Source organism: Toxotes jaculatrix, chromosome 9 (genome assembly GCF_017976425.1).
Source record: "Toxotes jaculatrix isolate fToxJac2 chromosome 9, fToxJac2.pri, whole genome shotgun sequence".
NCBI lineage: Eukaryota > Metazoa > Chordata > Actinopteri > Toxotidae > Toxotes > Toxotes jaculatrix.
The window spans coordinates 7,806,830-7,833,564 of record NC_054402.1 but is presented as its reverse complement, the minus strand read 5'-3'; the positions used below and the strand labels follow the sequence as shown (position 1 = coordinate 7,833,564).

At 42.8% G+C, this 26,735-nt stretch overlaps 1 protein-coding gene across 1 annotated transcript; it reads left to right on the top strand.

Annotated features, from left to right (window-relative positions):
• Positions 1–709: 709 nt before the first annotated feature.
• Positions 710–26,735, top strand: cog6 (component of oligomeric golgi complex 6). The gene is made up of 19 exons (XM_041047084.1): positions 710–883; positions 1,205–1,348; positions 2,960–3,031; positions 3,302–3,360; positions 14,832–14,943; positions 15,095–15,177; positions 15,397–15,467; positions 16,510–16,603; positions 17,778–17,906; positions 19,027–19,118; positions 19,790–19,854; positions 19,970–20,061; positions 20,186–20,303; positions 21,364–21,495; positions 21,659–21,826; positions 22,267–22,374; positions 23,734–23,787; positions 23,892–23,971; positions 25,584–26,735. Exons 1-19 carry the CDS (start codon positions 749–751, stop codon positions 25,729–25,731), a joined length of 1,956 nt encoding a protein of 651 aa, XP_040903018.1. The 5' UTR covers positions 710–748; the 3' UTR covers positions 25,732–26,735.

Genomic DNA, 26,735 nt, shown 5'->3' with positions numbered 1-26,735 from the left:
GAATTTCCAAGATATAAGTGATATACTACTGGCTTAATTAAAAAGCAGTAATTTATAACAATAATTTTAAAGGAATATTTCCAACAGCAAGTGAACGCAGCATTGCTCTCTGCCCTCTCTCTCTCTCACACACACCCTCTGTTTTAAATATTTTCCTGAGAGAAGACAGAAGTAGTAAAAAATTAGTCAGTTTGGCCTGTAAATGCTGTAATCTGGAGATCTCATTAAGTTATTCGTCTCTCTTATCTTATATCTTATAAAAGTTAATCTGACACATATGCCGAATTTATAAACTATAATTAAATGAGCCACTTGAGCATATCTGAGCTCTGTGTGGAGAATGTGACCTGTAAAGCCATTAACATGGCGATGTGCGGTATTGAAAACTCAGAGGAACTCATAGTAAAATATTAACTCAAAGGAATAAAATCATTTTAATGTTTGGTTTACTGTTTTTCCAGTTGGCTAAAGGAATGAGCTGGAAACCAATGAGAAAATATATTTGTGAGATATCATTACCATCATCATCGTCGTCAGCATCATCATGATCAGTCATCGGTGGCCCCGTACCTATCAACAAAAAAAAAAAAATAATAATAATAAAAATAACAACTTATTTGAGCAGACGTAAATAACGCTGTAGCGGAACGTTGTATCTTCCCCTTTCAGTAAGCGCGCTGGCCGGACGTTGATTTCAGACGGACCAAAACATCTTTCAGAAAAGTTGACGTGGACGTGTTTGTCTACAATGGCTGATATTAAAGTAGAAATGTCCACTGATAGCTCGATTGCAATTCAGAATCCAAATGCGCCTTCTCAACCTAATAACCCGCTGTCAAGGAAGCTTAACAAGATACTGGAGACGAGGCTTGACAATGACAAGGTAATGTGGAAGAGGTTAGCTTCTTGCTAGCTAGCTGGCCGTAGCTAAATCTGTATGCTGGCCGTGTTTCATCTGGAGAATCAAACTCCCAGTAACGACAACTAGAACAAAATGTTAATGTTATTAGCAGGTAACAGGTTGATGCAGTTGATTAAGTGTGTACTGTGTAGATCCGATGCCGACTTTTATTTGTAGCCCCCATCAGGAACAGTTTACCCTGCTAAAACACGGGTGGTTTAATTTAAGGGAACGTATGCTACAAATGAGAAATGTGGGCTTTATAGACTGACCAACATCACAATGTCCTTTTCGTGCTTTCAGGAGATGCTGGAGGCTCTGAAGGCTCTGTCGGTGTTCTTCAATGAAAACAGTTTGCGCACCAGGAGAAACCTTCGCGGTGACATAGAGAGACGAAGCTTGGCAATCAATGAGGAGTTTGCACGGATATTTAAAGAAGTTAAAGAGGTAAGACATAGCTTTGCCAGAAAATACAGTTTATTACCGTTTACCAGTTTATTACAAAAACGAAACATGGTGAGTGGGAAAACATTTATAGACTATTCATAAGGTGCATCTTTAAATTCCTGATTATAATCATAGACTGTATAAGACATGGACGTAGCACCCGTGACGTCACCCATTGGTTTCGGGGAGTCGGTTTTGTGACCAATTGGCATTTGAGCTGCGCCATCTTGGATTTTAATGGGAGTACTCTACGGGTCAGCCGGGGTCAGCCGGCCGAGAACCCGGCCACTTAGCTCGGAGCAATATTTAATATTTACCGGCTTTCACCGCTGCCTCCATCCACTATCCACTTACAGCAGCAGGCAAACAACAGCAGCCGCTTACTGACGGAGCTGCTCTGTCCATGCAATGTCGGACTTTTTAAACAGAAAAATGAGACGAAATAAAATTGTAGCCGAGTATTCCCGCAATAAACGGACTCTGAGAACACGGAACACACCGCAACAGCGTTCCTAACATTAGCTGCTCCGGTCTTCTATCTGTATCAGCAGCGAACATAAATCGGCAATTAAGTAATAAGCCAGCGGCAAAATATGCTAATACATGCTAATTAGTGCAAACATCCAGGCAGACTAGTGAGAAACTTACTTACCGAAAAAAAACAGACTCCTTCGACGGTCGGTTAGTACAGTGTACACTAGGGGTGTCCAAACTGTTCCACAAAGGGCCGTGTGGCTGCAGGTTTTTGTTCCAACCAATGAAGAGCACACAGTTTGACCAATCAACTGTCTGAAGACTGAGATCAGTTGATTAAATGAGTCAAGTCAGGTGTGCTGCTGCTTAGTTGGAACAAAAACCTGCAGCCACACGGCCCTTTGTGGAACAGTTTGGACACTCCTGGTCTACACTACAACAAGCTATACTGTCACAAAAACCTTTCCGAACATTGGCAAACAAACACGGACACTGCAGCCCCGGTCAACCGCTGGAGGTAGCCGGAGGCCTCTGGATGTAGCCGCCTAGCCCAGCCGATGCTTTAGCAAAGAGCTAACTGCCAGTGCCTGTCTATGGGTCTGTCACTAAAGGTAACCACGCCCTAATTTATATAAGAATTTTAAGCCTAAATAACACTAAAATGGTTGTGGTACAAAAAAATCACAGCGGTAAATATGCCTTTTTAGGCTGTAAAGTTGACTATTTAAACATAAGGGTCAATGGAGAATTGCTCACTTCTGGAGCCAGCTCCCAGCGGCAGCCGAGGAACTGCAGCTTTTTGAACGCGGAAGTGATCCTCACTGCTGAAACCTACAACTCCCCCCTTGATTATAATGTACGAAACAGCACAGTCTAAAGGGTTGTGGTGTTTAAAAAAACAAAAAAAAAAAAAAAAAAACATTAAAGTGTACATTTCCTACCAGCAACTCTGATAGTGTGCTTTTCTGGTGACATCCACCCTCTGATCCACGCTAGTATAAGTTTTTTGAGAGTGGCGTGTAGGATATTTGCAAAATCAAATGGCTGTAACAATCCCAGTACAAACATTGTTGTGTAAAGCATGGTTTGCCGTATTACAATAGGACTGCTTTATCTATTAATTCACATTTTCCACAGGAGCTTGAAAGTGTTCATGAGGATGTCCAGGCGATGAGCACATGTTGTGAAGAAATGACAAACAGATTAAAGGTATGGTAATCATCTCCACGTCATTAGAGAATTCTCCTGTACATGTAATTATTTAATAAAGCCAAGTACACTGAGAGCTTTTTAGCAGAGTATTCAAAACAGCAGTAGAGGGTATTTTTGGGAGTATATTTGTGTAGTCTTCGTATTAGCATTAGTGTGGATCAAATGTGGGATGTTTATCACTTAATTTAGGAGATTTTTTTTAAATGTCTTGAGAATTTTATGTTTGCCAGCCAGCTTTTACAAAACAAAGTAACCTTTCCTCAACAGGCTGCAAAGGAGCAAACTCAAGACCTCATAGTAAAAACCAACAAGCTGCAAGGAGAAAAGTGAGTTAAATCTAAATCTAATATCTAAAAATGTGTGTGTGTATTTACGTGGGGCCTGGATGTTAAGCTTGAAACTTCACATGTACATTTGAAATAAGACTGACAAGTCATAACATAACAAGTAGGTTAGGAAATCTCATTAAGATTAAAACACCAATTCCTGGCAACGCAACCATAATCTGCTGTTGCTATAAAAAGTTGTTCCTCAGTCTGACTGTAACTAAATTGTCACCAAACTGTAAAATAAGACCATATGACAAGGGTGCCACCCTGAACTTTTAAACTGGCATTTCAGAATGTCAGGGAGATCACAGAGATAGAATGGTGACTTTATTCTGAATTATCTGGAAAAATTTCATACCACCATTTCTACCCTTATCTGTTCTGAAGCTACAAGTCATTTTTGAAACATGTCACATACGTTGCTGATAGGCATCTTTGTCAGTCCAAAGCTTGATATCATCATTTTACTCTGCCTGGTGTCTCATTTACACAGATAAATGATACTTTTTTCTATTCAGGCAAGTGCCCAGACAAATATCATGTCAAGCAAAGCACAAGGCAGGAACAGCATGGTTCACTTTGCAAGTGATAAGCTTTTTATTGCACTCATGTTGTTTTATGAAAATGAGGCCTGGCTGAATGTGTTAGCACTTGTTCGTCAGTCGAAGGAGATTTTTCCATTTCATCATAACCAAGCCTTTGAGATAAAAACGGTATACCGATACTGATAAAATATTTGCACTAAAAACAACATAACCCACCAAGTTAAAACGCTAACTGAAGAATAGATTTCTAACCTGTGAAATGCTGCTTCTCTTTAGTGTCAGAAGTTGGAGAGATTCGGTGCAGGGCAGGAGGAGCCTGCAAGCACATCTTTATTTTTGATGAAGATGGATGAATGATTCATGTAGTTGATGAATATTTCTCTTGCAGTTGTCTATTTGCATAAGGGGGGCCAGCAATCATCTTTAATGGAGTTTGTTTGTTTTATTTGTCATGTCCTATGATGTTTTACCTAAGATACACATCAAAGTGGTTCCTGTTGACACGGCAATACTCCCTGATCTTATTACGGCCAGATTATTACAACTGGAAGGCAACTCATCAGGGTTTTCTTATATTTGAGTGTGTGCATTGAGATTTGCTGACAGCACAAATTAAGAGCCATCAGATATGCAGATCCAATATATACAGCGCACCATGACTTAAAATCATGAGTGGAGTCAGTGTATCTTGGGGACTCACCCATTCACAACTCTTGGAATACTGATGGATGCCTTTTTTTTTTCTTTCTTCTTTTTTTTTTTTGATCGAGAGCCTGCCACTAAATTTAATCTAGGTATCATTAATCTATGAATTTGGCTGGCAGAGTGTTGACAGGGATATGAAAATAAAACACCCGCTCCTGTTCACTGATGGCTGGGGGTTGGGGTGTGGCGTTCATTAGCATTTCTGGCGGCTGTGACATCAGTGCTCAGTGACCTATGCGAGTTGACATGGAGGCAGGGGCACGGGCAAAGATAATGTAGATTTCTGGCAAAAGACACTGCTGACAGCTGTGATGTACCACAGCAATTCCATGCTCTGCTGGTCCATCTTCAGGACCTCCTTGACAAAAAGGTGACATAGGAGGGGAGGCAGTGAGACTGAAGTGTTTCGAATCTGAGAGCAGTGAAAGATACCAGTGGAGATAAAGCTACCAGTGAACATGTGCAGGCAATGAATTAATAAAAGTCATATAGCTTTGTGCCGTTGTCTTGTTGAAGGTAAGTGCTCAGAGGTTTTACATGAATGCCCTTCTGAATGGCCTCCCGCCTTGTCTTTTTCTTTGCATAGTGGTCCCATCGGGACCTGCTGTCCGTCTGTGTGACATTTTCATTCGCAGAACCACAATGACCCCACACCCAGATGGGATAGTGTCTGCACGCTGGGCTTTGACCTTGTCTTTAGCAATTTTGTCTCAGATGAGCTGCCAGGGGAAGTGTGCACTCAAGCTGTCCTGCTTCAGCCACCTACTAGTCAGCCCACTGCACCACACCATTCCAGTCTTCTAGGTCATATCTATTTCAGGTCACACAATCCTCTGCAGCCACAAGCCACTGTCTCTTGTTTTTATTTGTCTGCTGTTGACACTTCTTATGGTCAGGCTAAGATTTGCAGCATAATCTCACATTTTGTGCTTATAGGGCAGCTTTGCTGAGAGAGTAGAGTCATTTTCAAAGCTCTGCAGGTTCCTGATGCGTATTTACCTGGCAGAGTAGACCTGTCCTGAACTGTTTGCTACGTTATCTGCCAGTGGCACTGTGTCATTTGTCAGCTTTAATGAAACTGAAAGGAAAGGCGTTTAGCTTACAGTGTGCAGAAGCAAAGGTTGAAGGGGCGAGCCAAAGAGAGCAGACGACCTGTAATTGTCCGCCGGATTTCAGACGTGCTGCTCTTTTGTTTTGGGCTGGCGCTGTTCAAAGCCTCTGTCAGCAAGAGCATTGAATAGGTGTTGTGTGTTGTTCCATAATGAAGTGTAATACTACCCACCTGTCCTGCTCTGTGTGATCTTTGCATTAGCGTGACATGTTATCACGGTGAACAAGTTGAGACATCTCACAAACGGATGTTTCTGTGGACTTTGACCTCATGAACAGCTGCAGCTGAAGGGATTGGACTGTTTAATTCTACAGCTACAGTATTACTGAGCTGCTCAGGCAGCTACATTAGGCCTACATGGCTGCTTTCCAAAGTGCAATGTAGATAAATTTAGTAACCACAACTAAGATTTACTTGTGACTGCCCTTCATTTCACACATTAAATCCTACAGCTTATGATGAATAGTCAGGCATGAAGTGCAGTGTTAACATTCAGACTATTTATCCTGAAAATGAAGCAAATGTTTTCAGTATGACTTTTGTGTTGGTCATTAACCAATCAAGAGCTCTGAAACCCTTGAGAGAATGATCCTAGACATCAGAGTGTAAATGACAAACCTGTGTAAAATGACACTTGAGCCTTATTAACACTCAGCTGGCCGTTAATGAGGGTATGGCTGCGAGTACGCCTTTGTGCTGTCTGATGTGACTGGCTGCGACTGCACTCTGTGATCACTGGTGCGTGGCTAACTAACAGCATTGTGAATGCCAAATTTCCACGCAAGTCTTTGAAATGGCCCCTAATAGGTTCTAATGAATAATCGACCCACATGGTTTACAACTTATGAGAGGGTTGGACATTTGTTTGTTACAAAGAGCTGTTATCTCCTTATCATTTGTTCTGTATAATCAACAGCCAGTTTTCAAAATAAAAAATGAAAGATGTACTGTAAATCCCTTCAGTGAGGTCAAATGTTTAAGTCTGCTATTTTTACACTGTATAATAAGTAGCGAGCTTGGTTGATGTTCACTGATCAAGCTCTCAGTTTTTCTACACTTGGTGCTGCACTATTGACTCGGCTCTGTGAGGTAATTAAGTAGGTACTGGTAATTTCAGTGTTTTCAGTTTGACAAAGCTGTTTATGAGACTGTGCTGTGTTATATTGCTTTAACGATTTCTGTGCTTGAACGGACAAAATCGCACAGTGGGTCTTGTTGGGAAATCTGAGCACACATGCAGACAACACACAAACAAAGAGACAGATCGCTGACACTGTGACTTGTCTTCAGCCCATCATGTAACATTATGAAACCAGGATGTAATTACCAGCTGAAACAGCGTGACTAGTGTTGTTTTCACCTGTCTCTATGTATATGTGTGTGTCATCAATGTGGTCCTGGAGACACCCACTGTAGCAGGAACTATCACAGTGGTGGTTTTAAGTACTTTGGCAGGTGTTTATATATGTGTCTGTCTTTTTGTGGACAGACTTTGTCACCATGTTAGCATTTCACCAGTGCAATGTGTACTCAGTACCCACGAGTACTGAGTACTCATCGGTTGAAGTATCAGCATTTTGACTGGCGGGCTGGTTTTAGTAATGCCATCGCAAGATGGTCTCTAGTTTATCTTGGCACTTACTTGAAGTTCATCAAGAAAAGCTTACATCTTGACAGCTTACACCAGGAGTTTATTTTCCTTTGAACCACTAGCCCAGAGCCTCTACATGTTTGCCTTTATAGTATGAGGTTGCCATACTCACTGAAGTATGTTGTCTCTCTGGAATTTGGTAATTGCAGTCTTGAGAAGAATGTGTCATGTCCTGACAGTGCTGTAGACGACGTTCCTGCTGCTCCATCGTTCCTTTGCTCTGTTTTGCTCTGCTGCTGCAGCTCCAACAAACCCCCTGTCTTCATTTTGTACAGGCATGTGCAGCCTGTCTCGTTGTTGTCATTTACATCAGGGAGGAACAGGTCTGTCACTCTTGGCCTGGACATGAAAAATTGGGGGTATTTCTTATCTTCTTGAGGTGAATACGTTGGACAGTTTGCCATGTGAGAAATAGTGGTGCCAGGTGCTCCCGTGTCTTTGTCAACATGTCCATAGACAGAAACTTTAATTACTAAGGGATTGCGAACAATTGCTGCCTTAAAATGAAACTCACAAGGTCATGTTTTTGACATGAGAAGTTGAATAAATTATATAACTCCCGGTCAAGTGGTTTAACTTTTGGACTCCAGAGTTTGAAGTTTCTCTTATGAGGTCATGAACACACCATCAGTGTCAATTCTAGTCAACTTGTCTAATAAATAGTGACCAGGACCTCATTTGATACCACTGGGGCTTAAACGCTTCATCAGTGGCATGTTAAATGTGATATGTCATACAGTTTGAGGCCTTTAAGACTATTAGGACCATCGGGTGGCCAATCAGTTTTATGTCCCTTCGAAATGGTATGTGGGAACTTTTTCCCCCCAAGATTCAATATTGTGCATGTGTGTGTTTCTGCCTTTTTTCCTTCCTCTTCTAAAGATAATAACTCAACAACCTTTGATGATAGAAATTCCACAGTCTCTCTCCATAGAACAGATGATCCAATTAGATTTTTGTTAAAGTTTTGTGAAGAAAGTCTTAGATACAGGCCAGGACCCAAATGCAGACGGGGGAGCAGTGATAAACAGTTTATTTCAAAAAAAGGTGAAGACAAAAAAGGAATGAATGAGAGCAGGTGATTTCCCAGGCGGTGAAACAGCGTCAGCTGGGCGGTGGCGGATGAGCACGAAGGGGATGAAACCAGAGGATTCACGGAGAATGATGGAACGATCTGGCGATTATAGATGGGAAAGCGGAGCCTCTTATAGTCAGGAGGTAGGACTGATTGCGTCCTGATTGCACACAGGTGAGAGCAATCAGCCTGAAGGTGAGGAGGAGCCGCCCTAGAATCCTCGCCTGTGGAACACTCCCACACCAATGACACACACCCACACCGACACATCAGAGAAAAGAAAAGAGAAAACCCCAGAGAAAGCCGAACTGCCTCATGACAGTACCCACCCCTCAACGACCGCCTCCAGGCGGTCCAACCAGTTTGTCAGGGTGCGCAGCGTGGACGTCCCTGATTAGGTGTGGGTCCAGGATGAGGGACTTAGATATCCAGGAACGCTCCTCCAGACCATAACCTTCCCAGTCCACCAGATATTGCAGGCCCTGGCCCCTGCGGTGGACATCCAGCAACCGGTGAACAGTGAAGGCCGGCGAGTTATCCACCATGCGGGGGGGTGGCGGGGGAGCAGTTGGAGGGCTCAGAGGACTGGAAGAGACAGGCTTCAACAGGGAAACATGGAATGTGGGATGGATGCGCAGAGATTTGGGGAGTTTAAGACGAACAGAAACAGTCACTCCCAAACAATCTGGGAGACAGTTTTTTTTTGAGTCTACTTTGAGTGGAATGTCCTTTGTGGATAAACAAACCTTTTGACCAGGGATGTATTCTGGAGCTGGGGTCGGGGACGGTCAGCTTGGCGTTTGTAGATGGATGTGGATTTGAGTAGCGCTCTGCGAACATCCTTCCAGATGCGCCGGCATCGGTCATACTGAGCCTGGACTGATGGAACTGCCAGGTCTTTTTCACCGTCGGGGAAGAGGGGAGGCTGATAACCTAAGGAGCATTGGAAGGGTGACATACCTTTTGCAGAGGAAACCAGGGTGTTATGTGCGTACTCAATCCAGGGGAGGTGTGTAGACCAGGTGGAGGGGTGATGGGAGCAGAGACAACGAAGAGCAGTTTCCAGATCCTGATTGGCACGTTCAGTTTGGCCATTTGACTGGGGGTGAAACCCGGAGGTGAGACTGGATGTGGCACCAAGGGAGCGGCAGAAGGCTTTCCAAACTTGTGATGTGAACTGGGGCCTCCTGTCTGAAACAATGTCCGAAGGGATGCCGTGGAACCGGAAAACGTGGGAGATCAATGTGTCAGCAGTTTCTCTGGCGGAGGGGAGTTTGGGTAGAGGGATGAAGTGGGCAGATTTGGAGAACCGATCTACAACTGTGAGGATGGTGGTATGGCCGTTGGAGGGAGGTAACCTGTTGGAGGGAGGTAAATCCCAAATAGCTATAGACTTTGTCTATAGCTATTTGGGACCATGGATGTTGAGGGATGGACAAGGGGAGCAGTTCGCCAGCAGAAGACCGGTGGGATGACTTGTTCTGGGAGCAGGCAGAGCAGGCGGCTATGTATTCACGAGTGTCTGTTTCCATGGAGGGCCACCAGAAGTGACTACGGAGACGGAGAGGGTTCTTTTGAGACCAGGATGACAGAAAAGTTTGGAATCATGGAACCACTGGAGGACGGAGGATCGGACAGTCTGTGGGACAAAGAGTTTGCCGGGAGGACCAGTTCCAGGGTCAGGCTCCTCCAGCAGAGCGGCACGCAACTCAGTCATGAAAGGCCAGGTCAATGCTCCTACGACGCAGGAAGCTGGCAAAATGGTGTCAGGAGTGGAAGGTTTGGCTTCGGAGTCAAACTGGCGGGACAGAGCATCGGGTTTGATATTTTTAGAGCCAGGTCGATAAGTGATAGTAAACCTGAATCGACCAAAGAATAGCGCCCATCTAGCCTGGCGAGAGTTTAGTTAGACCGTAGGTATGCTAAGTTTTTATGGTCAGTCCATACCACAAATGGCTGCTCGGCGCCTTCCAACCAATGTCTCCACTCCTCCAATGCCAACTTCACTGCCAGGAGTTCTCTGTTGCCAACATCATAGTTGCGCTCAGCTGGGGAGAGACGCCTGGAGAAAAAGGCACATGGGTGAAGTTTCTGGTCTGTGGGAGAGCGTTGAGAAAGAACAGCCCCGACCCCCACATCAGAGGCATCCACCTCTACCACGAACTGGCGGATGGGATCGGGTTGGATCAGGATAGGCGGGGAGGTGAATCTCCTCTTGAGCTCCGTGAATGCCTCCTCCGCCCCGGACGTCCACTGGAAGGGGATGGAGGAAGATGTTAGTTTGGTTAATGGTGCTGCTATGGTGCTGTAGTTCCGTATAAAGCAACGGTAAAAGTTAGCAAACCCCAAAAACCTCTGTAATTGCTTCCGGCTAGACGGGACAGGCCACTCCAACACAGCCTGCACCTTGGTGGGATCTGCTTGTACCTGGCCCCTCTTGATTATGAATCCCAGGAAGGAGATGGTATCTGTGTGAAACTCACACTTCTCAGCCTTGACGTAGAGACGATTCTCCAAGAGTCTCTGGAGGACCAGGCGAACATGCTGATGATGCTGGAAAGGATCCTTGGAGAAGATGAGAATGTCATCCAAATATATAAAAACAAAATGGTTAAGAAAATCTCTCAGCACATCATTAACAAGGGCCTGGAAAACTGCAGGTGCATTCGTTAAACCAAATGGCATGACTAGGTACTCGAAATGGCCAAGAATGGCCAAGCTCTACCATCTTCTCCAGTTTGGAGAAGATGGTGGAGCCACTGAGTGAGTCAGGGTCTGTGAGGTGGAAGGGACAGGGCTTTGGCTTTGCTGAAAACTTCGCTGAGATCATGATACTCAGTGGGGACGGACGAAAGATCTGGAGGTGGAATGGTGGCAGGAACAGGGAGACTTCCTGAGGGGGGTGGGGGGAGTTAAGACAATGTTGATGACAGTGAACCGACCAGTTTATTATTTTACCCGCTGCCCAATCAATGTGAGGGTTATGGAGCTTGAGCCAGGGAAAACCAAGGACCAGTGGTGTAAGGGGAGCAGAAAAAACCGGGAAACTCACATGTTCGTGATGGTTACCTGAGAGTATCAGGTGAAGTGGCTCGGTCTGATGAGTTATTTTGGCCAGTTGTTTACCATTTAAGGCACAGACAGGGATGGAACCGGGGATAGGATGAACCTTAATACCGGCCTGGCGAACCAGCTCAGAGTCCAAGAAGTTTTGTTCTGCCCCGGAATCGATCAAGGCACAGAGGGGGATTGAGTGGTCTAGTTGAAGAGAAGTCTAGGGAGATTCTGCTCGGAGGTGTTGTTGCCCACCAGACTCCCTCTTTGTACTGGTGGGCTACGGCGTTTGGGCGAGTGGGACAAGAGGAGATCACATGACCGGACTTTCCACAGTATAGGCACTCACCTGCCTTTAAACGCCGCTGTCACTCTTCAGGAATGAGACGAGATCGGCCCAGCTGCATGGGTTCCTCAGAGGAGATGGTAGGAAGCAGAGAAGAGGGAGAGGTGTAAACAGGTTGATCCATATTGGTTGACTGACTAGGAACGGGTATCCGTTTGGCTCGGGAAGGAGGATTAGAGGCTCGCTCGCGTCTTCTCTCTCGGCGCCGGGAGTCTAGGCGAATAACTAGAGAAACCAGTTTGTTAAGAGAGTCAGGTTCATCCCTCGCTGCTAATTCGTCCTTCAATTCCTCATTCAAACCAAAAATGAATCCGGCATGGAGTGCCGCCTCGTTCCACCCCGCCTCCGCTGCCAGAGTCCGGAACTCGATGGCGTAGTCAGCAGCTGGCCGAGAATCCTGACGGAGAGTAAGAAGCCTCTTGGAGGCGTTAGCGGGAGCATTGGGATGGCAAAAAACCAATTTGAATTCTGTTAAGAACTGTGAGAAGGTATACCTGGCCGCTCCTGTTTCCCCCAGGAAAGCCTGAGCCCATACTAGCGCTCTCTCCCTCAGCAGACCGACGAAGAAAGCAATCTTACTCAGGTCCGTGTGATATGCCACAGGCTGCATCAAAAAGAACTGCTGGCATTGTAAAAGAAAACCCTTACTTTTATCGGGATCACCGGTGAATGGTTCAGGCATGGGAACCGGAACATCTACCGGAGCCGGGCTGTCGGGGAGCGAGGAAGCGCCAGCTGGAGTTGAAGACGGAGACTGAGGATGAATCTGTAGAGCTAGGGACTCGACCTGGTGTGCTATCTGGGAGAGTTGATGTCCAAGGGTTTGTTGTTTTTCCATGAGATCTTGTAGAATCTGGCTGTGGTGTCCAATGAGGACGCCCTGGCTGGAAAGCGCCAGCGGAAGCTGCTCCATGGCCGCTGGGTCCATTTCTCTGGCCAGATTGTTCTGTGAAGAAAGTCTTAGATACAGGCCAGGACCCAAATGCAGACAGGGGAGCAGTGATAAACAGTTTATTTCAAAAAAAGGTGAAGACAAAAAAGGAATGAATGAGAGCAGGTGATTTCCCGGGCGGTGAAACAGCGTCAGCTGGGCGGTGGCAGATGAGCACGAAGGGGATGAAACCAGAGGATTCACGGAGAATGACGGAACGATCTGGCGAGGATAGATGGGAAAGCGGAGCTTCTTATAGTCAGGAGGTAGGACTGATTGCGTCCTGATTGCACACAGGTGAGAGCAATCAGCCTGAAGGTGAGGAGGAGCCACCCTGGAATCCTCACCTGTGGAACACTCCCACACCAATGACACACACCCACACCTACACATCAGAGAAAAGAAAAGAGAAAACCCCAGAGACAGCCGAGCTGCCTCATGACAAGTTTGCTGCATAAATTTGCATATTACTGATAAAATCTCCTTTCTTGAGACAACTGTAGCTCGTCCCTCTACAAGAGTTTACAGACTTCGTAATGATATTTGTCTATCTAATTTGTGTGAATACACGCATGTTCAAATGAAAATAGTATCTAATTTATGCATCACTCAGTTTAATTAAGTAACCTCATTAGCATAGCTTGTTATTTTTTATATATCATTGTAATTGTGTTGGGATATCAGGTACCCAAGTGCCTCTTGTTTTAATTTGTTATCCCTCAGTAGTGTGATGTGTTTTCTCTTTCTCCAATCAGTGCAATTCATCCTATCAGCTCATTCAATTTTCACCTCTCTGTTTTTGAAGTTCGGTGTGTTTTTGTACACACATGTTCAGGGTTTAGCAGTAACAGGCAGCTCTAATAAAAAAAAAGTAATTGTCTTCTGTTACATTAACTACATAATCTAGTGAAATGAACCTCAGAAGGTGTTTTTTCGGTGAAAGCAGGGGTGTTGTGTCTCTAAAGAATGAAAAATGTAAGTTGTTGTCATTATTGTTACTGTTTACTGTTGTGATGATGAAGTGAGGTTGCTGTAGTGAAGTAAATGTTTAAAGTAAGTTACCCAAGCTAGGCTGTCCTCTTTGTGTGTTGCAACAAAAACTCACTTTACAAAACACGTAAAGGGCAAAGACGCCTCGAGGTCCTGTGCATGAGGCTCAGTGAGTTGTGCAGAGAAATACTAAATCATAGAATCCTGTAACAGATTTACAGCACTTTACTTTCAGCTGACTGAGCACTGGTAATAGCTGCGTGAGAGACAATGGTTAGATAATCTTGGGTTCTTCTCCTCCACCAAAACATCCTGGTGATTTACTGATCCTGCCTTGCCTTCACATGGAGGGAGAGAATATAGACGAGGCGGTTTGGATGGAGGGATTGGGACAGGGGGAGGACTCGCTGTTGTTCTGCTATCCCATGACAGAGTTCCCCATTTGACTGGGGCTGTTGCCATGGTCACTATTGTGCTGAGACGTTTATAGTGACACCGATAGTGATCACTCTGCTGTTATTGATAGTGACAAAGCCTGGCCAGTATCCGGCTCTGTATTCTTTTTGTTTGTCTTGTCTTCTTCTCTTCATTTTCTGACTGCTGCACATGATATCTTTTTTCGGTGTCCCACCCTGCTGTCTCACTCTCAAAGGTGTGTGTGTGTGTGTGGATATATGTATGTTTGTATGTGTGTGAAAGGAGTATGACTGCCATCTGCTGTAGGACCTCGAACATTACAGCTTATCAGATTATTGACAACATGCATTATTTTTAAAAGTTACAATAAGAAAACACAGGGGGATGACAACATACAGTATTAAAACTCAATAATAAAAGACAGAAGGAAAAATCTGGACACTTTTGTGAGATAAAAGTCCATGAGGGCTTTGAAGACAGTCAAATCACATCACGATGACTTGACGGTAACTGAGAAAAAAAAAAAAAAAAAACTAAATGGCAAAGAATTATAATGAGAAAACGATTCTTTATTAAAAAAAAAAAATTAATGGGCAATAATGACTAGTGAAAGAAATGACTATATTTATATCTTTCTGCTCAGTCACCGCCTGGAGGTGAGAGCTCAGGTTGCTCAGGCATTCCTTGCCAAGTTCCAGCTATCTCATGAGGAGATGGCCACACTGCGAGGGGCTCGGGATGCAGCCATTACTGAGGTAATTTCCATTATAATGTATGCTAATGAATGAAATCTTGTAAAGAGGGGTACAGTGCATTTTTGATCTTTTGCCTAAAATATATGTTGCCTTCTGTATACCTGCTTCCTGTACACCAGTATATTCATTTATGTGCCATTCAATTTCCTAGGATTTCTTCAAAGCCCTCAGCCGAGTGAAGCACATCCATGAGGATGTGAAAATTCTCCTGCGAACCAACCAGCAAACTGCAGGGTAAGGTGCATATATGACTACGTAGTTTTCCTCTGTGCTCCCCATGCTCTGATAGAACAAAAAGAAAAAACGTGTATCTTTCATGGTGATTCTATTCTTCTTGTTAAATTCATGGAGTTTATTTTGAACCAGAAAAGTGAAACAGTCAAGTAGGAAAAAAAAACATCCAGGTCTGGTAGGTCATGAGTATGTAATGTGTGGTTTGTGTGCTTGTTCCAGGTTAGAGATCATGGAGCAGATGGCGGTGTTACAGGAGACATCATATGAGCAGCTCTACCGCTGGGCTCAGAGTGAGTACAGTACACAGAGTTAATACCACGAGTACACTGAAAGATAAAACTGACTTACTATGACCTTCTTTGCGCAAGGCCTCCACACTGAACTTGGTTGACTAAGCTACCGTATTTTGTCAAGTTTACTCGCATTTGTCCCCAATAGATTGCTAGTGTTGGATGATTTGTTTTTGTTGTGTTTTTTTTTCATTGGATAGAACCAAATACAAAACTTTCAAGTGGGCATGAATATCCAGTAATTGCGTGTATAAGAGTCATTTGAGAACACATGTGACTCATAACCTCTGACTGAGTTTTGTCAAAAGAATGCAGGAAACCAAAGTTATTGTTAATGTTTTGTCATCGAAAATGAGAATGGAAATATACCATTTAGATCACAGAAACCTCATTTGTGTAATTATACAAGAGCAAAATATAGAGCATTTACTAAATTATGAGTTTCTCTATAGACTCTTATTTTGCTGTGATTTAGATTTGCCAAAAGACCCAATTCCATAAATTTGTCAAGCAAAAGTTTGGTATCGGTGAAATGAGAAAGTTGTAAGTTATGATGTTGTTTTGTATTTTCTCTGCATGTAGTAAAAGTTAATTTATTTAGTCAAGTGTCTTTTTTTATATGCATTTGCCAGTTGTTTATGAGAAAGAACTACATTTTCACAGAAATATTACTGCACATTGTTTAGGGAGGACAGGCTCTTGTATTTCCAGCATTAAGTAAGATCCAACAAGAGTGGAGTGTGTTTAGCCATTTTCTCCACTGTCTGGAAGATTGGCCACTACCTGTTCATTGTTTGTATTGTCTGAAGTACAAGTTAAGTGACTTTCTAAGGAAAAGCTCATAGGAAAATATGGTTGAAAATGTTCTTGGTGCTTTGATCTGCTTCTTGCCAACAGTCAAAAACATTTAGTAACAGTGAATGGAGCGTAACACAAACATACTTACTAAAAAGTTATTATTTTGCTAGTTAGATGAACGTCCTACTCCTATACACATTACATTGACTGTATTTCCTATGCTGTTTTCTGTCTTTCCACATAGATGAATGCAGGGGACTGACCCAAGAGACGTGTGATATCAGCCCTGTTCTGACTCAAGCCATGGAGGCCTTACAGGACCGACCTGTCCTTTACAAGTAACATATAAACACACACTCACAAACAGAAACTTATTTATCTGCATAAAATACTGTATGGTCTGTCCCCTCATTTATCTTTCTGTCCATGTCAGTCAGTGTTCACATTTTTCCGAAGAGCACTAACAGCAAAAAGTAGAAGTCAACTTGTGTAGTAGTGGATGTTTTTAAATGGGCCGTAAAAAGCTACAGGCATTACACTTCACTGATACAGAAGTACATGCTTGTTAAATTCAAAATGAAGTGACAGTTATAAGGCTTTATATTTCACTGTGCTGCTGTCTTCAGTGGTTACTTGCAGGTGAATTGTGAGAGTTTAAGGCTGAGGAGATTCTTGTCTCAGATGAAGAAAAGAAAGAGGTTCTTGATTAGAAAACATCAGAAAACAGCCTGAAGCTACAGAAAATGTCATCACCACCCAGCCATCAGTAGAAATTACAGATCCACAAAAAAATCACTGTCAAAATACATCCCCAACAATCAGTATTGTAACAAACCGCGACCGCAGGTTTCTGGCAAATACTGTATAAGGAGCACAGCTTGTAGGTGTATATTTATCATGAATTGAAAGTCTTTAATTACTTTGAAATGCCTGAAGTACATATCAAGTACTACTAATCCCCTTTACTCACAGTCGTTTTAAGGTAAGCACAGTCTGAAATATAAAACATATAATGAAGAGAAGAAATAAAAATGTTTTTTTATTTGTGCACATGTAGAACAAAGAATTGCAATGGACTCCCAGATTTCCTGAAGCTTACTGTGAGTTTAACTTAACAAAACAAAATAACAGTGGAGCGTTTCACACGTTACCCCAAAATGTGTTTTCATGGCAAACCCTCCTTCTGTCAGTCTGCATTCTCGGAAATGCACCTGTCTCTGTGCCCAGAAAGTGTCCAAGGTCATTTGCTGGCTGGGGATGTTTAGGCTGAGAGAGTGGAGACCAGCATTCCTGGAATCTTAATTCAGCACTATCTTCTGTTTAGTCTGTCACAGAGCCTGCCACCGCCAAGTAATCAAAACAACCTCAAACTCTTTCCTTTTGGAAAAGCACCCTTCATTGTTGATGTATGACAGGGACTGACCTCCGACACACAGTTTGCACAAAAACACTGTGACTGCCATCTTTTCACATGAGGTTGAATGTTGCCTTCTTTCTCCCCTGTTTGGTCAGGTACACTCTGGATGAGTTTGGGACTGCGCGCAGGTGTGCGGTGGTACGAGGCTTCATCGACGCCCTCACCCGTGGTGGGCCAGGAGGAACTCCCCGCCCCATAGAGATGCATTCACATGACCCCATGAGGTAATCAGTTCTGTTATAATGTGACATTTCCTTTCTTAAATCATACCTCAGAGCTGAATATTGACATTGCTTAATGTAATAAACATAGCCAGAGCTGGAGAAATTCATGGTTGCTTCTTTTATGTTTTTCCATTAAGTTTGAGGGTATGCTGAATAATGAGTTCAGTGTAGTGTAGCTCAATTAATGAATGTCTGCAAAATCAAAGAGAATCCCCACTTAAAAATAGGAACATCTACATTTATGCATTTCAAAAGACAAATGGCTTGTCAAACTTAACAAGTAGTAATTTATCTATTTATAGAATCATTAGTTTCACTTTTAACAAAAAAATTAGATTATATCAAACTTTCAACTTGCTTCCTGTTTGCATGTGCCTACAATTAGAGCTGATGAGTACAAATACTGTATATATATTTTGTAAAAAGTAGTTCCAGACAGTTTTGCAATTATTATTGGATTTGTGTAACTCTGCATTTTACAGGAAATATTGTTAAATTCCTCAAAAACATTACTATCCCTCCAATAGATACATCAGAGTGTTCTACTTCACATCTGTTGTATGATTGTAATGATCATATTTGATGTCATGATTGTCACGATCCCCAAACCATAAATCAGTCAGATTTAATTTCATACTCCTGAGAGTATTACATTCGAAAACTCAATTCAAGATCATGTTACATGTCTGTTTTGTCAAGGAGTGCCTGAGTGTGAGTCTGTGTTTCCTGTTGGACCACATTCTCTTTCCTCTTCCTCCTATGCCCGGGAGCCAAATGGGAGATTTTCCATCCAGCCATGTGTGGAACACAAAATCACCTCCACTTTACAGGAGGCATCAGCAGTTCTGAGAACATCAAGTTCTTTCTCACCTCCCTATGTCCTCACTCACACACTCACAAACACACACACTCAGGCTTACACATAATAATTCAAGTTTAACCTTGCTGTTTTCCACCGTTATGTAACACCAAAAGCTGCGTGTGTGTTTGTGTGCGAGGGGAGTGAAACACGATGACCCATGCCTCAGTGTAGCTGTGGTCATGGAATGGTAAGATTAGCCCTCGGGTTGGCCCCACAGCGGCGTAGTGTTTAGTACGGACTGTTTTGTCGCTCTTTCAGGTATGTTGGGGACATGCTGGCCTGGTTGCACCAAGCCACTGCTTCAGAGAAAGAGCATCTAGAAGCTCTGCTGAAACAAGTCACTCTGCAAGGTATGATGCTTCCTAAATGCTAATTACACAGTGTGCAAGGCTCCATCGTCTGCAGTTCATTCCATGCATTAAATTGCAAATAGTGTGATTGCACCTATAGTTTTTTTTCTCCTTGTTTTTTTCTTCTTCTTTTTTTTAATCTTACCCTTATTCAAAATGTTTGCTTTGTTGCATCTTTTGATTTGGTGTATTTTAGGTGAACCAGGGCATGTAAACAAATATCACATGGACTCACAAGTCTTTGTTTATTGGAATGAGTTTGGATAACCTCATTCACTTGGCAACAATTGGAGAGCGTGAACAAATCCAATTCTAGTACATTTAGTTCAGGCCGATGGAGTAATCCTGTGCTTGTTTCCTTAATTTAACTTCTTCGGTTCTCAGAGCAGTTAAGAATTAAGACAGCTCAGTAGGGGCATCATTTGAAACCAGGGTTTGCCCCTGGGGCATTTTGTTATCTAAGATATAACCAGACTCTCAGATGTCATCATTCATCTCCCTTGTAGTAGTTTTCTGTAGTAAATTTTTACTATCTTCTTACTCCTGATAAAATGTGCAGTGAATGATGGCATTGCTGCCACCTGCCTAAACTAAAAATAAATGATATTCTCAAAACAGTTGGTGTAAAATAGTCCTGACTGTTTGTTTGTGTGTGTTTCTCCTTATGTCAGGTGTGGAGGACAACATGCAGGAAGTGGTTGGACACATCACTGAAGGAGTGTGCAGGCCGCTGAAAGTGAGCAACCAAATTAGTTTAAGAAGTAAAAAAAAAAAAAAAAAAAACATAAACACTGAACAGCTTTGTTTCGTGTATACTGAGGCCTGTCATGTTCTTTGGATCTGTCTCACAGGTTCGGATAGAACAGGTTATTGTTGCTGAGCCAGGTGCTGTCCTACTTTACAAACTGTCCAACCTGCTTAAGTTTTACCACCACACCATCAGGTATTTTAGCTCATGGGGTAACAATAATTCACAATGATTTGAGTGGTTGATTCATTGAAAAATTGATTATCTAAATAATCTCTATATGCAGCCTTGTTGACTAGCCTCGTCGATCTTTTTCTAGCTCTATTATTGGGACCAGTGTGGCCTCCTTGCTTATCACCATTGAGGAAATGCACGTCCTCAGCAAAAATATGTTTTTCAACAGCCTGAGCCTTCATGCAAGCAGACTCATGGACAAGGTACAGTGTGAGGATTTTTATTCCTCAGTATTGCTCTTGTCCCTTCTCTGCTGTCCACCTGGTGCCATTTGCTCGTGCAATTTATTTAGAGTTGGTTTATAATTTATGTGTAAACATTTAGTTGTCCTTCTTATCTGTCTTATTCAGACAAAGTGATTCAGTAGAAAATTCTTTAAATCCTTGACAAACAAAAATGAGAATAAATCAGACCTGAGCTGAGTGTCCCTAATAAAATCCACATAAACAATGAAAGATCACGTCAAAGTAAGTGACTGCAAACAATACGCCATCACCTAGGGAAAGAGATCGAAGAGGAAGCATTGTTTTTAAAATAGAGAAGGTTCGCAATGTTCTTTCATAAAAACGCTTAAATGACAGTGCAGAAGTTCAGTATTGCACCCTGTGGACACACACTGTGTATTTCAGCTCTGCATCTAAACCCTCAAAGACAACAAGGCTATTTCTGAAGCACTTATGCTTGTAAACAGTTTCGGCCTGCTGGCCACAGCATCGAAATGGCGCTAGCTGCCAAAAAACACCAGACTTGTTACCGTTTAGTTAAATTGGCATCCAAATATACCTCAGCACGAGCAGGAGCTCTTCCACATTACATGCTTGCTGTTTACTGATCAATAGCAGTTACAAGAATTATCCCTGTAGCTCGGTGTTAATCAAATTGGAGGCCCTCAGGGTTTTGGTGTCAATTCCAGCTAATGCCAGGAACACAGCCTTCTCATAATTTGTTCTATTAGGTGGACAAAGGTGGCCGGGCTCAGTTCTGTGTTGTATATCCAGAAGCCAATGAAATCAAAACCCTCTTCATTAAAAAGCTCTACTGACTCTGAACAAGCTGAGGCTCAGAGTAGCAGCAGGAAGCAGTTGTATATTCAGTCCTATCATGCTGCTCATTGGAGATGTTTAAGGCGTTGATAATGTTATGAGGACCGTTTGTCTTTGTGAAGATTGCAGCCCACAGACTACTAATCTCTGCAAGAATAACTGTGCTATTTTGCTCCATCTCCAATGCCTTGTCTTCTTATGACCCTGACTGCCTGAGCAGGTGGAGCTGCCACCTGCAGACCTTGGACCTACAGCCTCTCTCACTCAGACGCTGTCCCTCCTCAGGGAGGTGCTAGCCTCCCATGACTCCTCAGTCGTACCTCTGGATGCCCGCCAGGCTGACTTTGCTCAGGTAAACACACATTTCCACAATATGATCAGATTGAGAGAAAGGATGGTCCGTTACCGTTTCTGTTAAAACTATAAATGTGTTCATTTTTGTTTTATCGCCTGCTCTTAAAAGCCACTGCTGTTCACTCATCTCTTAAGGCTCTGTCTCACTTTGTCTCTCCCAGGTGCTCTCTTGCATCTTGGATCCTCTCCTACAGTTGTGCACTGTGTCAGCCAGTAACCTCGGCACAGCTGACATGGCTACCTACATGGTCAACTCGCTGTATGTCATGAAGACAACACTGGCACTCTTTGAGTTCACTGACAAGAGGCTTGAGATGCTTGAGTTCCAGGTTTGCCTTAATTGCAAAAATCTAGTAATAACACACAACACCTTAGTGGGAGAAGACAAACTGAATCATGAAACACTATTGTTATCCAACATGAATGTTCAGCTTACAGTCATCACATTGTCTGTGCACAGGGGTATTGTTCATTAAAAACAGTTAATTGTTCTTTTTCTTTTCATTAAAACCCACAGGGCCCAAATCTTTTATTAAAAAGATTTAATTTGCTGTTTCATAGAAGGGTGCGCATCATGTATTGTTGTTCATGCTCAAATGCGCCATCTATTCCTCTATTTTTAGCACGTCTTTTGTAATTGAGCACCACAAGAGCTCCTGTGGAAGTTTCATTATCAATAGCGCAGTGATTCTCCATTAACCACAAGTACCATTGGCTCACAATGCAGGCTTGGACCGGATTTTAAGCCGCTCTCTCCCACATTTTCTAGATCGAGGCTCACCTTGACACTCTGATCAACGAGCAGGCGTCCTACGTGCTGACCAGAGCCGGCCTGAGTTATATCTACAGCTGTGTCCAGCAGCACAGTGCTGAACAGGTCTCACATGGCACATTTAACCACACTTTCACATTCACTCACTCGTGAAGTTACAGAACTGTGCATTTTATCCTCACATCTCTCCTGTTAGACCCCATAATTGCCCTCTTTATATATCATACAGGCCCTGAGACTATTGTTTGCACTACCTATTTGGGCTTTACAATGGCTATTGCTATGGTTACCACATGACTAATTTCTTTATTAGGGCATAATAGCATTTCTGTCAGATTTTCAGATGAGAAAAGGACAGAGGGAGGCAGATCATATTATGTTCTATTAGAATATATTAGCTTGTGCAGAAGTGTCCTGTGCTGATGCCCTGCAGCCTTCCTCTCTCTTTGTAACACACTTTGCCACTGGGCTGACTGAGACCCATAGTTGTGGTTTAGCATGTGAGTCCTGAAACCCCGGGTCATGTCAGGACAAACCACACCCTGCTGCTGCTGCAGCTCAATTCAAAGCTCAATCAAGAACCGTCATTCTCCTGCAGACTACTTCTCTCCTCGGGTGGTCTGTCTTGGGTTTTCCTTAAATAGTCTTCTGCGTGAAAAGATTAAGTCTGGCTGTCTACACTCAACAGCATCCCAGATGTCAGCGACTGACAAGGATCCCCAAGTTTATTTTAGGCTTTTCAGGTTTACTTTCACTATCCGCATAACATTTTATCCCTGTAATTTTCTGTGATACATCAGATGAACAAGTCAGAAACGAGAAAACAGTGATTAAAACAATGCTGTTCACTGGCTAGCAGCTAGCAGATGAGTTTGTAGGCTCATAGTGTGTTTGTTAATGTGCCCATATCCCTATAAAATCACTCCAGGCACTGCAAAGTTGCTTTGACCCTTGCACTGCCTTCTGTTTGCAGCTTTTAATGTTGGCAATTTAGACGCTTAAGCTTGACTTAATGTTGTCATTCTGGATAATCAGTGTCAGCTAATTGCCTTAAAGGTACCTGCTGTTGTGTTCACAAAGTCAGTCACGTATTTACTCTGTCTAGTTAACATCAAGATTGAGGGAGGGAATTTCTCTTGTTCACAAGTCAAAGCTCACGTGTCCAAGCTCAGTTATTGAAAAAAGTTCAATTATATTATTTTTTTTCCCCAGTAAATCCTGTCAGTTCTTTTAATTTATGCTGATTTATAAACCAAAGTCACCAAATCACAAGCATCATGAATCTCTTACTCTCTTACTGACTTCAATTTACTTTACAAGAAAGGAAGTGTCATGTATTTATTAAGTAAAATGTGACATCATGATACAGATCTTAGATCACCTCGTTTGTTTAATTGAGGCTAGGAAAGAGTGAACACTGGGACCTTCAGGTAGATTCTAAGTTGACATTCACTTCTCTGTCAGGGTCCTCTGTCCCTCCTCCCCAGCATGGACAGCTCTTCTGTGAAAGCAGCAATGGTGAGTTACACCACATGCATTAATAAAGCAAATTTTCCCGCAGGGAACAATAAACTGTCACTTACTTGCTGCAAAGATGCTTCTTTGACTTATCACGCCCTCAGGTCCAGTTTGATCGGTACCTGTCGTCACCTGACACCCTTGTGATGCCACAGCTCAACTTCCTGCTCAGTGCAGCCATCAAGTGAGTTCTTCTCCCTAATGGCGAAAGTAGCTCTCTCTCTCTCTGTTCGGGGAAAGTATAGCGTATATGCAATACTCAGGCTTCAAGTTAAATGTTTACCACATCGCATGGTGTTTCAACAGGGTAAAGGCCATATTTAGAGTGATTAAAAATAGAACGGGAGCGTTGACCGAATAATGTTGAACAGTCATTAGTTTCCCAGATGTAATATGATCATTACTGCATTCCAAACAAAACACTCGACTAAATGCACAGTGAGTTTGGATGCTAAATTGCTAAAGCCACCAACACATTGAGAGAGCGGGCGGCAGGACCGCCTGTATTTGTCTTACTGATCAGAAAATGCACATGCTTTTAGCTCAATCCAGCTGCTACATTGGAGGGCTCTTTCTATGAGTCACGTTTACTGGGAAGTGCAGCAGGCTTGAGGAGCACTCTGTACCTCAGGTTAATGTTCCCTATTAATGGACATGGGAGGACTGATGGGCAGGACGCCATTAATTAGCTTCTGGTCCATTTCTCACTCACACTCATTCCCTGAAATCATTCCTCCTCTTTGTCTTTTTCTCTCTCTCCCACCATCTCTCACGTCTGCTTCTCTGCTCACCTAAATACACAAAAACACCCGCCAGCACTCTGAAAACACTCCTGGAGAACACAAATAATGGGAACCTACTCTTAGACTCCCTTTGTTTCACATTTTGTGTTAGTGCACTTGGTGTGGAGTAAGGTGTTATACACAGCACTGTGGTTCTGTGTTCTCTGTGGGCCAATTAAAAATATGGATCTCAAGAGCCTGAGTGGGATACGGCCGAGGCGCTCCCACTGTGTCGTTGAGTCCTCTCACTGGGATCTTCTGGTCCGACTGTTGCATCCTCCATTCGTATGACACTGCAAGAAACAGTCGCATTATATCCTTTTCTTAACTTTATGGTAGTTCTTTATGACAAAACGTTAAAAAAATTCAACAAAGAAAATAGAGCTGCAACTATAATAGAATGTGATTTTTCATTTGTTAAATTTTTTTATTTATTTATTTTAATGGATTAAGGGTTTAGAGCACCAAGTGACTTCTTCAGATGTTGTCTTTTGTCTGACAAAGGGTTGCAGCTGTAAAAGAAAACAACGAAAATCCAAATGAAAAACAAAGATGCACCGTGATTGCGTAATTAAAACTTCTGTGGAACGGGATCCAGAAACCCATAGAATCAGATGCCCACTTTACATGTTTAAGGTGGTTGAAAGGTGGTTGGTTGATTAAAGGGAAAGCAGTTGTGTCATCTTGCTAAATCGTCATGTGCTGCTGAGGCTGACACCTGATGCTTGTGCATTAATGCTGTAATATGTATCCATAGATGGCAGTGTGCACCACAAACTGACACTCTTTGTTTTTACTCAGCAGGGGCACACAATGGTCACTGAACAAAAAAAAGTAATTAGGACAAATTCTTACTCATGGCTGAATTATTTCAGCTCTTCACTGGTGACTAATTACAGTATTGCTCTGCTTGTCTGATTAAGGCTCAAAATGCTGGTATTTAAAAGGCCCGTTCACTGTTGTTACTTTGTTGTGTGTGTATTAAAATCTGAAGGGTTTCATCTGTTTGTGCAGGGAGCAGATTTTCCGACAGTCAACAGAGCTGGTGTGCAGAGCCTATGGAGAGGTTTACACAGCACTGACCAGCCCAGCTAATGCCTACAAAGACCCAGAGAATCTGGTGCCCAGATCCCCTCAGCAGGTTCAGACCTTGTTGTCCTGAGAGACGCTTTTGTCACACCTGGTTGATCTCAGAAGCACCAGGCGAGCTCCAGCACTGGACAGCCTGCAGGTTATTTAGAGCGCTGTGTAATTTGTACAGTATAATAACACAAATGTATATAAAAGAGGTTGTTAAGGTGGGGTTCTTTGTGGGAACTGTGGGATGTTGGTCACTGACCTCAAAGAGAGACATGTCTGTATATAGAGCCTCCTGTGTGCCAGGAGGAAAGAACATTATATGTATATTATCCTTTTACTTTCTGTGCTGCAGGCAGTCGGCTTGTTTTTCCCTCTGAAAAGCACATATGTCTCCTCCTTTCTGTCTGTTTTCACATCGTGTTTCCTGTTTGGGGTCCATAATTGTACAAATGCACAGTTGTGCAAATGTACAATTGTCTTTTCATCGAAAATATTGAACTGTATATAAAACAAAGGGATACACTGAATTAAAGATCCTTGTCTTATTTTTCCACACTTAAAAGTGGTCAGGAAAAATTCATCCACAATGCCAAGTGGAACCTCAGAACCTTCAGCACAAACGTTATGTTTATTTTAATCTCAACTGTTTTGAGCTGTAGGGATAAAATGGAAAATCTGTCTTACCATTTCGTTTTGGCTTTTCAAACAATGTCTACCATGCTGACTAAGATGTGAAAATAAGACTATAATGAGACTGGATTTAGCCATTTACCATAAAATCTACCTTTAAATGAATCTTTGGCCATTTAAAACCCATTATGGTGTCAGGAGGGGGAAATGTTTTTCTTCACTATTACCACACTCTTAAACCCCACAGTAATTTTTCACTGTGTCCACATATCCATACAACCTTTCTCACCATGTGCTGTCTTTTGTACCGAATAGGCTTAGTCTGTTCTTTAGATAATGCAGTGGTGACTTGGATATAAGTAATATAGCATTAGCCACTGGCCTATTCCTTTACAATAAAGGTATGCATAAATTGCTTAAAAAAGCTTTGGCTTCACAAGTACATACTACACAGTA

What these genes read in the sequence shown, in the direction of transcription:
- cog6 (XM_041047084.1), top strand. Translation starts at nt 749, where the DNA reads ATGGCTGATATTAAAGTAGAAATGTCCACTGATAGCTCGATTGCAATT. An exon ending in AACAAGCTGCAAGGAGAAAA is followed by an intron (nt 3,361 to 14,831) that starts GTGAGTTAAATC and finishes CTTTCTGCTCAG; the next exon opens with TCACCGCCTGGAGGTGAGAG. An exon ending in GGGATGCAGCCATTACTGAG is followed by an intron (nt 14,944 to 15,094) that starts GTAATTTCCATT and finishes TCAATTTCCTAG; the next exon opens with GATTTCTTCAAAGCCCTCAG.